The sequence below is a fragment of the Ciconia boyciana genome, chromosome 9 (genome assembly GCF_034638445.1).
Source record: "Ciconia boyciana chromosome 9, ASM3463844v1, whole genome shotgun sequence".
Lineage (NCBI taxonomy): Eukaryota > Metazoa > Chordata > Aves > Ciconiiformes > Ciconiidae > Ciconia > Ciconia boyciana.
Genome location: NC_132942.1, coordinates 41212038 through 41226254, shown reverse-complemented (window position 1 = coordinate 41226254; position 14217 = coordinate 41212038). Strand labels below are relative to the sequence as shown.

The window sequence follows — 14217 nt, the reverse complement described above, 5'->3', positions numbered from 1 at the left end:
TTCTCTGCTTCAGTTGCTTCTCTGAATGCAATCGCCTTGGTCGAGGTTCACCTGCCCACAAGCTCCTTGCCACAGGCCAGAGAACTGGAGGGAAATGTTATAAGCTAGACACTTCCTGTTTCTGACTCAGTTAAGGTTTAAGTAACACTTCATTTTTTGCCAATTCATATAAAAAAGATCCTGACGAAATCGCCGTTATTTATTGCCCTGAGATTGGCACCCATGAATCTATGCCCTGAATAAATATATCAAGTGACAGTCTCTGCCCTGAGCAGCTCATGGTCTCGATGATTAAAGGCAAGAAGGACAAACAGAGCAAGAAAACCGAGGTGATTTCCTTGAGGTCATACGGCAAGCCAGGACCAGAGCAGAACCAAGGTCTGATTCTCAGGCCTCCGTGCTAATTGCTAGATCATGGCACCCCTAAGTAAAAGCACCACCAACATGCACTGGGGCCGTAGCAAGCAAGTTGAACGTTGATACCCTGTTGCTGTGCTTCCCCATCACAACATCTTCCTCCACCCCTTTTTTCAGCCTACATTCATTCACCTATTTTTTTCTCACCAGTGTCTACCACCTTGCTCCGGACCTCAGCTCATCCAGCCAAGAACCCCCACTCAAGTCAGCGCAGTTTCAAAGCTGACAGAGTTCAATGGGTTCAGCAAGTGGTGACGTGGGTTCAGCTGTTACTAATGCACAAGCTGGAACAACCACACAGATACTTCCCACAGGTGCAGAGTTTGTCCTTTGCTCAGATACCACTGGGACAGTACCACTGCGAAGTAAAAGAATGCTGAAATAAACAAAATTTTAAAAGGACAAAACACAGACGAAATGCATTTCTGCTTGGACCAAGAGAAGTGCAAAGTGGAAGTGGGACCAGCGGGCTCACAGGGCAGCCTCCTCTCTCACCTCCCAGCACGACACTGGGCAGCTGCAACGTTAATGCACTGAAGAATTTGCTCCCGAAGCATATTATATATCTATCTATCTACCTATATATATATATATCTCCACCTCCTTTGCACACAGCTGTCACCTGACTGACCATCCTTCTAGGCTTCTGCTCTCTGATGTGCTCAAGACTACTGCAAAGATATCCTTCAGCAACAAGGGGGGATGAGAGGATGGGAAGGGAAGGATGTTCTATCCAAGGGAAGAAAGAAAACTAAAAACACTGGGCAAGCAGATCTTAAATTTATGGGCCCCACTGAAGACAAACCTGCATACAAATACAGTGTGTGTGCCTCCAAAAACTGAAAGCAACTCAAAAATTGTGGCTTCCTTCTAGCCCCCTAAGCTGGGAGGGAAGAGGCTGTCTTTGGTAGACCTTCGCACTACCAAGCAGAGAAACTGGGCTTCATTTTTGCTGGTGCCTTGCCTTTCTCTCAAATCCCTGCATACAGCCCTTTGGTCACTAAGATGCAGGAACACAGCTGGCTGATCCAAACCCAGCTCTCCCTTAGCCATGCATTCAAGATGCCGCTTCCCCAGCTAGAAAACGCAAAAGGCCAACTGTGGCTCCAGCTGCACTTTGCATGGGCTAATGTGGTTACTATCGTAATCAGACCTGTCCACAGGGGAGATATTTTTTGGCACGGCCGACATTGATGCATTCCCTGAAACCCTCCATCCCTGCTTCCATTTCCTTTTGGCAAACACTCCCATTCTTCAGGCCCCAGTTCCAGCACCAGCTTTACACTTCAGGTTGGCAAAACATCAGCTTTCATCCTGCACACAGCAACTGCTGTTCCGTATTTTTCGTATCGGAGCCAAGCTGGAGTTTGTTTTTAATGTTGCTTTGGCTATGCGGAATTTCACTATGACTGCAGATACATTTCTAGCAGAAGCACAAGCCACTCCCTACTTGCTAAAAGCATTGGTAGAGACGCAGCTGGGATCTTGGGTTGCAATTCCCATGTAACATTCCCACAAAAGAAGAAATATTTTAAAATATGTTGTCCATAAGCATTTAGGTGTTTTGTTTTGCCTTTTTTTAAGCAAAAGTCACACAACACCTTTTCCTCCTGATCTTGGGCAGAAGGAAAAACTTCAACAACTTCAATACAGTTGAACAACACAGTTGCCCCACATGTACAGGAAAGATCTGCCCTAACTGCAGGCTAGTGGGGTTTACAAACTCTCCTGAGTTGCTTTAAACGTTTATGCAGAATGAGTGAGAAAAACCTTCATACAGAGGTTGCTGGACTCACACAATTAGGGCAGGAGCCAGACACCCTGCTTGATGTACAGCCTCTGACTGCCTCTGACTCATCATCAGAGGGAAGGTTTCAAACATGTTTAGGCACAACTACCTCCTCCTCTTGCAGGACCTCACTGCTGCCTGCTGCAGCATTTTTGGCCTTTTTCTCCAGAGCAGCAAATGCTCAACACGGACACTGTCTGGACGTCGGGATCTCAGTGTTCTGGCACAACCCACAGTTTCCAGAGGGGTGTGAGTCTGACATGCTCCTGTATTTGAGATTATGCAGTATGAGCTGGAGTCAGCAAAATCATGTTCCATTTAAAAAAAAAAAAAAAAAAAAGAGAGCAGACTACTAGATGAAAAGCAGGAATATGTGTACTGTATATGCTCCACACTTTCCAAAACCTTCAGTGGAGTAACTGCATTGCAGTGCATGGGGGGGGGGGGGATAGCATTAAATAAACAAACTATATCAGACACTGTATGACGGTGGAGTTTGACGTGCATCAAACAGAAAGCAGAAGACAAAAAGCACTGTGACATTAACTGCCACCTAGGTGCGGTCCTTGCTGTGTGCTTCTCTGTGCAGAGAACTACCATTACTGACTGCATTACAGAATGTCTTTGACACCAAGCTGAACTGATCCAGGTTCCTAATACCTTTACATTCACGCACTTTATATTCCACACATGATGGCTGTATCTGTGGAGCCTAGTCCTTGACATCCACCAGCTCTCAGTCTGCGGTGGGAATAAATGACTTTGCCACTGCAGCGAAGAGATAGTGTGTAGGAAAAAAAGAACACACACAATCTTATCGTCACTGCACTTTGACCAGGTCTGCCAAAGAAAAAGCTGTGCGCAAGGCCACCGTGGAGAATAGCCAGGCAGCATACCTGCTGTGCAGAAACCCCCCCACTCTGACACTACACCCTTCAGATCCCACTCAGGCATGCGAGAGCTGGTCATCACTGGGAAAACACAACGCTGCCTCATCTACAAGGCTGCAAAACATATGCCAGTAATTTCGGCCACATAAGAACTATGATCAGAAGAACTTGCCACCTGACAGAACACCTCAAATTGGGATTAAGCAGCTACTAACGCTACACATTGTAGTAACTGCTAACAAAAGATAATTCTGAAAGATAATCCATCCCCCTTCTATTTTCTGGGAAATGCCAGTGAGCTTAGGTAGCACCGAGTAGCACACAAAGCAATTATTTCTTCCCAAATATGCAAACTGGATTAAAAAGCCACGTCATCCCTTTTCCTTATTACTCTCCACTGCTAGCAGTGGGCACCCTTGGCTTTTCCTGCCCTCCTCCCCTCTCGCCAGTCAGCAAAACCTTCCAAATGGACATTCACCCACCTGTTTCACTTTCTTCTCCTTGGCAAATGTATTATTTTGCTGAGTTTCTAGCACTTCAACATCATAAATGGCTTTGAAATTGGCTTCTCTCTCTTGTGCACCTGCATCATCAATGTCGTCAGCAAGAGAGATGTGCATGGCTCGAGGAACATGTTTGTGTCAGAAAGCTGCTGCAGAGCCTTAGGGAGAGCACAGATACTGGATACTGATGTGATGCTTGCTAGCATCTTAAAAGGGACTTCAGAAAAGCAGGGTTTTTCTGTCTTGAGATCACTGGGCTTTGGAGCTCTGAATTTTCCAGTTTCTCACAGGGAGATACCAGATTTCAGAGCAGCATTTGCATCTGAAACGGTCCCATCACTTTGTTCCATGTTTTTATATCGCATCTTATTGCACCACATCAGCACAAAACCCCAAACCTCCTGCAACATTTTAGCCTACCAAAATGCCACTGAATCTCTGCAATTTGCTTGTTTTCTTTCTCCTTTGTACAAATACTGCGTGACATGCAAGACTGAATCAAGTCTTGCAGCGTTCAGTTTTTGGATCCCAAGGCTAGCTTCCTCGCAGAGGATCAGAGATCGCTGGGGTGCTACCAAAACCACTACCTGCCTCGTTCAGAGATGGGCCGATGCAAATAAGTCACTCCTGACAACCCTGTTGTCCTTGATGGATCTTGCCTCTGGTCACACAGCCTAATCTAGTATTCCCATCTTAAATACTACAGTAAAGAGCACCAGAGACCAGGCTATGGTAAATTACTCTGATGCAATGGCTTCTGAATGAAGACAGGGGAATGAATGGCATACTTTTACCAGCATTGTTTTCTGATACTTTTTTTCTAATTTTGAAACAATTGCTATTCTGGGGAAAAAAGACAAAGAGGTGTGACAGACAAGCTGAACACGTGACTTACAGCAAGAGCTAGGGGAGATGATACAGGCTGTGACATTTGCAACATACTGTTTCAGCTTTTTTTGTGGATATTAGCAGCAGTTTTATGATCCTCTAATACCTTATGTATACTATGATGCACTCAACACACTAATTATATTGGAAGAAATAAACATAAGGACGAAACTGTGCAAGAAAGGAAAGAGAAATTTAAAACACCACCTCGATCCCCTTTGCTCCTTCAGGCTCATGTAAATCTTCTGACACCGAGAGTCCTCATAACATCCATAATGCAGAATTGGGCCCCAAGACAGCAGCTTAACAAGGCACTTAGCATGTGTCAACTCCCAGAGTTAGGCTTTCACACCCAATGTATTGTGTGATGAGGATAATTACACTCCTGGGAAAGACTACCAGTCTCGTCCTGTCTCCATAAGAGATCTCCTAAAACCAGATTTTTCTGCAGCTAGGAACCTGAACGAGAGACTAATTTTGGTGTAGCTCTATATTATGACAGCTACAGAGAAGAAGTTGTAATTTGGTGAAACTAGTGGTCACCATGACCTGGAAGTCCTGAATTGCAAAGAATTAGTCTTAAGGCCAGCCCTGGAATAAGGCGGAGCAGCAATTCGCCAGGACAAAAACCAAGGATCCCTCTTTGGCCAGCAGTTCAGCATTCCTGAGAAGCAACATACTCCAGCAATTGTATTTACTCCTCTCCAGAGCCGAGCCCTAAGTACACAATAACAAGCTGACCTGTTTATTCAGCTGTTTTTGACACCCTTCTATCTTCAGACCTAATATTAGTTTGAATAGGATAGCATCCAAGTCTAGAGGGGAAAATTTAGAGCTGGTCCTGACTTAGCTAAAGCAAGATAGAAAATAACTATCTGGTTTCTACTCAGATTTCACCACTAGGCCATTAATTGGCTTGAGTTCTGTCTCCTTAAAAAAGCCTGTTTTGGCAATGCAGGAGGCAGCTATGGGTATACAAACGATGCGTGCGTATGGCTAGATGAGGGCAGAGCAGCAGCTCAGATCCAGGCTGGCATCTCAGCATGTTGCTGAGAGCCTCTTTTGGTTGGACAAAGTGCTGTGCTGACATGGATATGCAGCTCCCAGATTTAAAATGATTCATGTTAAGCCAATGCAGAGCACAGTCGGTGATCAGCCACCACCGTTCAGACGCACCTTATGGGAGGAACCTCCTTCAATGTCCCCCAGAAAGAGTGAGGTATTTTCCTAATGCAAAGGCAGTGAAAGCAATTTTGTTCAAAATGCTTAAAAAAAAACTAACCACTCTACCTGTTTCAGTTTTTAAAACATCACCAGTGATTGATATGAAAATAAGAGAAGAAACTTTCTGTCTAGATCCAGTTCTGTCAACATCTTGTCTGGTTTTCATCTATTCATTTCCGCTTCCCCAAGTGAGATCAATGCCTTTCTGCTGCCAACGGCAGTTACCTCTAGCAAACTGAGATCTCAGAAACAGAAAACAAGGCCAAGATTTTTCAAGTGACTTCTGATAACAGATGGCCTAAGACTGTCAGACTCATGTGGGAAAACGAGGGAACCAATGGACTTCATGTGCTCATGAAGATGTCTTAAGAAAAAAAACCAAAAAACCAAACAAACAAAAAACAAAAACAAAAAAACCCCCAAACACCCACAAAAAACCCAAACCCAAAACAAACACCACCACCACCACCACCACCACCCCACCCCACCCAAAAAAAGTAGTACAGGAGAATACTTAACTTCAAAAATAAACATTATGGAAATAAAAGGCTGTAAGTATGACAAGATTTCCACGATGTAGCTCCTGAATTTGCAATGAGGTTGTTCAGTTCAGACTATAGACCAGGCGGTATTATCAATCAGCACATGAAGAGCAAGGGGATGTCACTGGAGAGCCCCATGCAGGCAGAGACAGCGGCATTTCACTTTACCTTTTAAATACAAGGGAACAACAAATCTTGGCAGTAAACATCAACTTAACCATGAGAGGGAACTGAAAAATGCCAAGATATATTTTTAGTCCCACTATGTTCACTAGAAAGCCCTAACTGGTACCAGCTTCTCTTCCTGGCAACACAGATCCATTAACACACCACTTGGACCCTGCAACTGTTCCCTACAAAGTATGAAGTCCAGTCTGAAACTCCATCAGGATGCTCAAAGTCATGCAGGGGAAAGGCTCTGGCTATCTTAAAAACCTGTTCATGGTCTCCCACAACTGGTACCCGTGTATTCCACAGAAAGAGTAAAACCACCAGCCAAAAACTTGTGGCCTGCCTTTTATCCATCAAAGCAAGAACCTTGCTCCTCCCAAACCTGTGTGTTGTCAAAGCCCTGAGGCTTTGAAAGGCAAAACTTAGTTCCACAGCTTAGGTTCCCATCAATACATTATTGACTTGTATACAGACACAAAAGGAAAAAGAAAAAATACAAAGAAAAAAAAAAGCCATTGTTGGCCTAATTGTATGATAATTATTTTTTGTTTCACCTCAAAATAACAGAAAATGGGAACTTCTGTGTTCTGTGAAAATACCTCAGGTTTTCAGCTAAAGAAAGCAAAGAAACAGCCAAGACAACCACAGATGCGTGTGCTGTGTAACCACCAAAGAGAGGGTCTGAAGTCCAGGAACCAGCACTCCAAAGAACTGCTGAGCTGATATTTTCACTATGCAGTACAGCACAGAGCTACTGAATTGTCACAGGGTATCAAAACTTCCTCTCTCACATCATAAATTAGGTGATTAAATACAAATGACAGACATGGGCCTTTTTAACCATAACCAATGTGATTTTTTCCTGATCTCATAGTTTTAAGCCATGATTTACAGCTATAAATTTCTTTAATGTCATCATTTAAATTCTATATAAACCCCACTCCTGTATCAGCACTATTTTTAATCATTACCATGGTGACAAAACCGTAAAGGTGCTTTACACAAGGAAGGCTTTACCACACTTTGGAGAACAGTTTCTCTCAACTTAATTTTTTGCAGTTTTAAAGCACAGAAGAATAACTCTCTCTGAACTTTCACCATTAGATACAAAAACTGATACTCACCCACAGATATTGGATAAAAAATATTCAGTACTAATGGACAAGGAATTCATAACCTGGACACAGTAAAGACCAGAGAGCGTATCGTTATTCAGGTCAAGTATGACTTTATAGGACAGTCAATCCCTTTGCAATTAATAGGACTGCTTGTGCATGGAAGTATCTATTTCCTGAAGACACAGATACAACAATCCCTATGAGAACCAGGGAAGTATTAATCCAAAATTGAAGTTTTTGAATGAAGGCCAACATTGCTTGTTTTAGCATTCAATGCAAAATGTTTGCAAATCCCAAATGACAGCATTGTTCCTGTTTCCCAATTCATGGGAATCAAAACATGGAGTCTGTGTAGAAAATGAATTTTAAAACAAAGGTAATGTGATTGTTGACTACAAGTCAGGGGTGCGTACGCATGCTGGACTGCACGAACACAAGCACTGACAGCAGGATGAGGAAGATGAATGCTCCCCTCCGTTCAGTACTTGTGAGCTCACACGTGAATACTGTGCCTGGTTTGGGGCTTTACAGCTCGGCTGTACAGACTCTCAGCAACCTCATACAATTTCAAAGTACACCCTGCACCGAGTGAGGAAAAGGATGGCGTGGGTGGGGAGAGGACCAGGTGATGTTCAAAGGTCCCTTCCAACCTAAACAATTCTACAATTAACACATTTGCATTGTCCATGCTAACAGATGGCTAAACCCCCTAACCAAACAGCACTACTCATTAGGGGACAGTCGAGAACTGGTTAATAGCATCAGTAGGAAAGACAAGGTATAGGCAAGCCTTTCTAGAAGATCCAGGTCAGAGGCCCACAAAGCTCAGCTTGAGTCATGCTTCATGCTTTACTGCAGACCTAGGTCTGTTCTTTCTGTATTGTGTCAATTCAGGACGTTCCCCCAAAGGCCATCAACTGACATGTTTCATTGCTGCATCATTCAGCTAACTAGAAAACACAAGCAACCCACATCCCACAATCAGGGCAGCGTTCAGAGTTTACTATCAAGCATGCCAAAAAATGCAACGTGCCCTGTGTGACCTTTAGGCGTATTCCCCCCAACAAATGTAAATCTATACCTGTACTCCGTATCACAAGAGAAGACCTAAAGATCCCCAGAGAAGACCTCAGTGATGTCTTTTTTAATTCAAGTGCAACATGGTACTAAATTAGTCAAGCGGGTCTTTTAATAACTAACACTTTAAGCATGTGGTGTAGTAGGGCTCCACATTTTCTACAGAGGGTGGTACCTCTATGTGCTCGGCACTATACAAATACACAGAAAGTCCTTAGCCCAAAGACAGCAAGATATAAATAAACAACAAAGTAGATGGATGCTGACTGGGAAAATGCCAAGCAAATATTTTCTTATTTGTGTGTGCCCCAAAATTACTGGTCACAGTACCCCTCAAAGCCAAGCTTAGCTGTATTCATCCCCTACAGAAGTGGCTGGTTACCGCTGTATCTAGCCTAGATCCAGAAAGGGCAATGAACTGCATGTGTTATGCTCTTTTATATGTTCACAGAAAGTGTTGTTATCTTTATTGATACACTGTTATGACTTACCAGCTTCCAAATACCAAAGATTATATATGATGGTTTCAATCCAACCTCCTTGGTTGAAAGGAACATTCCTTACACAATGGATTAATGATTTGTTTATGTTTGAGGATCTGGACAGTTGTTAACATGTTCTGTTTATTCTCTGGACAAATATAGTTTAGCTTAGCTATAACCCGAAGGAAATCAGGATTTCTAAAAATAGGCTGAAGTGGCAAATAATCCTTTAGGAGTTGTGATATACACTGATATCCAGATTAAATGAGGAAATTATGAGTAAACCTTAGTGGGAGGGTTTGAAATGGAAAAGCCAAAGAGAAAAAGACTACATAAGGAACAGGTCCCTACATCCATGCTCTCTTCAATGAGCACAGTATTCAAGGAGAAAGTCGCATCTAAAAAGCTGTGTAAGCATCTTGACAGCTAGTTAGTTGGATGACACATAAAACCTCTTGGAGATGGATCTAAAACATGGATAATTACGTGTTTGGTTTTCTTTTATTTCCGTTTATCTGTAGCATCTCTTTTATTATTCCATGGGCTGCAGAAAGAAATTATTCTTGATTTTTATTTCAATGTTTGTCTCTAGAACAAAAATTATTTCCAGGGTGCTGGCTGGCAAATTGAATTCCCACAGCATGTTAATCCTTGAAACTGCACCACATAGGAACTCTCTCACAGACCTTAGCACCTTCATACAAGACCAAAGGATAACCAGTATGTGCCTGAACCTAAAGAGCTTCTCCAAATATTTAACACCACAGCTATTCACTGGACCTAGCATTTTCCAGGTAGCTCAGATTACATGCAGCATCTGAATCCCAAGGTTTGAAGCACAGGAAAAGAAGCCAGAAAGACACTGACAGGATATCAATCTGCTCCCACAACTGTAATTTAAGTATTCCTGTTTTAAGATCAAGGGGGCAATCCCCACTGCTGGAAACTCTCAGAATATCAGTTTGACACCTGTAAAATGGGTTCCTCCAGCCTTGTTTGGGCAGGGCAGGGGAAGTGAAGGTCTCCTGCTCCACCTACATCTAGTGCCTAGTACAGTGCGGCTCTGGGTTCAGCTGGACCCTCTAAATGCTTCCACCACACAAGTACAAACAATAGCAAGCTCAAGTCTGTTGAATGTTTTCCTCCGAATAACTGCTTCAGCTATCTGCACCAGTTTGCATCTGTGTTCTACATGCCCACAGAAATGTTTTGACCTATTATTTGTAAGACCACTAGACAAATATATCATTCATCAGCATAACCACCCAATTATAATACAGCTGCAGCGATCTCTCTGCCAGCTGGTGCTTTGTGTAAATGACCCATTCCAGAAGAATAGGCTTCCTGTTTTTTTGTGGGTTCCCTCACTACCTGCTTAATCATCAAACCATACAAATTATGGAGTGAGATGAACCTTGGCACCTGGCTCTTAAAGTCATAGGCTATGGTGCTACTAAAGTGATAAACTTCACTAGGGCAGACCACATAACTGCGTTCCTCCACTCTCCTTATAGGTACACTGCTTGTCTTGTCTCTTAGTTCTGTTGTGATTTCACTTAAACCTGCCAAATATCAACCAAAGTAAAGAGCAGAAAGTTACCAGATGTGCTTCCTCTGAACTATTAAGCAACAAAACTCATCAAAACTATCTCCATTTTAGCAAAGAGGAATTTGTTAGTGTAAAGTACCTGGGCAGTGACTAAACCCTGTCACTGTTCTTATGGGAAAAAGCTACTTGCTATTCTTGGTAAAGGGAAGGTTTTTCCAATCAAGATGATGTTTCACTTGTTTTTCAGAAACAAACTTAATGGGGGTGGGGAGAGAAGCAAGGAAGCAAAAATAAATTCTCCTTTGCAACAAGTTAAATTACTCAGAGTTTCCCAAAATGAGAGGCTTGGTCAGAAGCATTGGAAAGTTTAAGAAATACTCCTTTAAAAACAACTCCCACAGAGCAAAGCTCCCTCTCCATGACCGAAAGTCATGTGAGCAAGCCAGGTCATTCTGTCTAGGCTTTTTTTTTTTTTTTCCTTTTCTTCATAATTTAATTGATGGGGTGGATGGTGGTGGAGCCAGGTTGCATCTTTACCACTCCTTACTTTTTTTTCTCAGAGCTGCACCTCCAACCCTGATTTTTCCCTCGCTGCAGGAGTGACGTGGGCACATGCCACCAGCACGTTAGTACCACAGCCATCCTGGCTGGGGGCAAGGTAGAAAAAGAAATTCCATCATCATTTCTGTCCATGCTTTCTCTGATCATCCTTGCCTGCCAAAGCAGGACAGAAAATAACGACCGCATGGAGATACTGTCTCTGGAGGCTTTAAGGTCTTTGTTATCCTCAGGATTTGCAAAGAAAGCAAGACTGGCTAGGCATTGTGTTAATGATACTGTCAAGAGGCCAAAATAAAGTGCCACACCACAGCCCAGCCTTCTGCTATCAGCCCTACTGTCCCACGCTCATTTAGGCAATCAGGGTAACAGGCTGGAGAATATGCCAGTGGTCTGGAAAAGGAGATCTCGACACTTGGCTCTTACTGATAAGAACCTGGATCCGCTCAGAATATGATTCTGCCAGATGCTGATGGCTATACAAAATACAGCAATACTGTAGTTTTGCCACACAGCTATTTTGCAACTATCAAACACACCTACAACAAAACCAGTTTGGTGGGAGGGACTTCCTTATATTTTCATATGTGGTTGCTGTCAGCAGGCTGAAATCTTGATAAGCCACACAGCCAACCTGGCTGACCTCACTGAAACCCTGCTGAAGACAAGTCCTGAGCTGAAAAGCTACTGCCTGTGTTTCCCACCGCAAGACAAGAGAGGACAACCATAATCAGCATCTGGCCAAAACTTGCTTCCAGCTGCATCAAAGATCCATACAGATTCTATCCAAATGTCAGCAGCTACAGTTTTTGATGAGGAATGTGCTGCTTTTGAGAGACAATGTTGTCACTGTGATCCACTTCCCCTACTCAGGGCAATCAGTCCATTGTTCCCACTGAAAACGAGAAAGGGCTCAAGACCCCTGAAATGGAAGCTGCCTTTAAATCCAAATAATCCTAAAGCATAAACACAGACTGATGCATAACAGATTGATGCTACTTAAAATAAGCAACTCTAAAAGACACGCTTTCGCCCTAGTTTCTCAGAAAAAGAAAGCAAACAAACAAACAAAAACCACAAGCATCTCAAGAGTCCAGAGCATATGATTAGGCTGTAGTCATTCTGTAACATATTACACTTCATAGTATAAAACCAAAACCATCCAATCTCTATACTGTTTAAATGTGAATTTACTGGCTATCTACTTTTTAATGCTAGTCACATGTTGATAAAGCTGGGCTATGTAACAAGTTAATTTGTCCACTTCATGATATGAGCAAGTTGAAACTGCATACATGTTCTGATTTAGAGTTTCTGTAAGAAAAAGATTATCCATTCAGGGCTCTTACAATGAAGGAATAGGGAATGCTAAAAAGTATTCTTACAGGCAGACAAGGAAGATAGTGAAGTGCAGAACTTACCTTCCACTGCAAAGAATGGAACCACTGATCCCTCAGGTAACTGTTTGCAGCCTGCAATAAACCAAATTTACAAACAGAATCATTAGTTTCTACCAGTGTTTCAGATCACCCAGCCAAAACTAAGCAAATGACTCATGTGTGCCCTAAAACCAATAAGGCTGCACTCACTGTATTCTTCTGAACTGTATGAGCCTGGCTAACTTCACCCCCAGCCTCATCAGAGTGAGGGAAACTCTTTGCTCAAAGCTACAACTTTACATCATAACCAGTGTATTTTCACAGAAAGCAATGACACGAAGACCTTGCTGCAAATGTAAAATACTGAACCAAACCCTTACAAAACATTAACCACCTATGAAATGGTGTCCAACCCAAAGATTGTGAAAAATCCTCCCTGATTTCAATCAGGTTTTGGTCAGATCTTTAATGTCTGTAGGACATTTGCCTTTGCAATTAATCATCAGGAGCAGAGTAAGACGACGGGCTGACATTTTACTGGGAGGGGTGGGTTTTTTCCATACTCCAGTTTCCCTTCTTGTCCTGTTCCTCAGCTGGCCCCAAAGCAATTCAAATAACATCTTAGCTCTTTCAGCGATATTATAACAGAGTGATGAAAAGCATAACACACACAGACGTGCAGATACATGCACAGACTGTTTGCAGCAACGGCATAAATGTTGCAATAATCACTCCCAGCAATCACCCGTCTTTGTCCGTATTAAGCAGAGCTGCCAGAATTTCTCAGTGTGAAGCCAGGTTCGTAGCCAATGAAGGAATAGTTCAACACTCCCAAAGGTCAAAAGGCTCGGTATCAAAAAATATAAAAGCATCTACAGTGACGTAAATATGCATGCCTTAACAAGGTGACATAAGTTTGAAATATTTGAGTGGGTAGCGATGCCCTTTGGCTTTTCCAACTCTATCTCATTGCTGCCAATGGGCAATTTTTACTTACGATTCAAAATGTTTTACACAATCAGTGAAAATTACAGGATAGCCCATAAATCCATGTTAAAAGAAAAAAAAAGGTGAGGCTCTTCACCAGCTAAAAACCACATACTTCTTGCAAATTAAAGCATCCTTCAATAAATTTCACTCCCTCACACGTTTTCAGGTAAGTATTCAAAATCCACACTGCAGAATGAATTTTATTTCCTGACACTGGTTCAGTTCACTGATAATGGCAAGAATACTAAAATTAAAAACATTGCATGGTTACCAAAACTGCGTTTAATCTCAAGGTCAGATACTGATGTCTCAGTGACATAAATTTGGAGTGATTCCTCTGAATTAAATGGCGTAATGCTCTTTTATATACATATTATGTATTATTTATTTATATATTAATGAGAATCAATTGCTCCTCCAGTAGGTCTCTAGGCAACAAAGCAGAATAAATCTACCATAAATAATCTTGGCTGACCACAAAGTTTATCAAAAACAAACTTTCCATTTCACGAAGAATGCGGATGTATCAGAATATGAATTTGCTACAAACGGAAAAAAAGAGTGTAATTTCCTTTTCTTTTTTTCTTTTTTTTTTCCTTTGCATGCCATGAAAAACTGTAAAGCCATTTAGAGTGCAGAT

At 42.3% G+C, this 14217-nt stretch overlaps 1 protein-coding gene across 4 annotated transcripts in view; it reads right to left on the bottom strand.

The window, feature by feature from the left end:
- Positions 1–14217, bottom strand: part of CMIP (c-Maf inducing protein) — a 139953-nt gene that overhangs the window by 42666 nt on the left and 83070 nt on the right. For all 4 annotated transcript variants that reach the window (XM_072872847.1, XM_072872848.1, XM_072872850.1 and 1 more), the window contains exon 3: positions 12630–12680. In XM_072872847.1, the coding sequence (XP_072728948.1) occupies positions 12630–12680 (51 nt within the window). The remainder of the gene's footprint in view (positions 1–12629; positions 12681–14217) is intronic.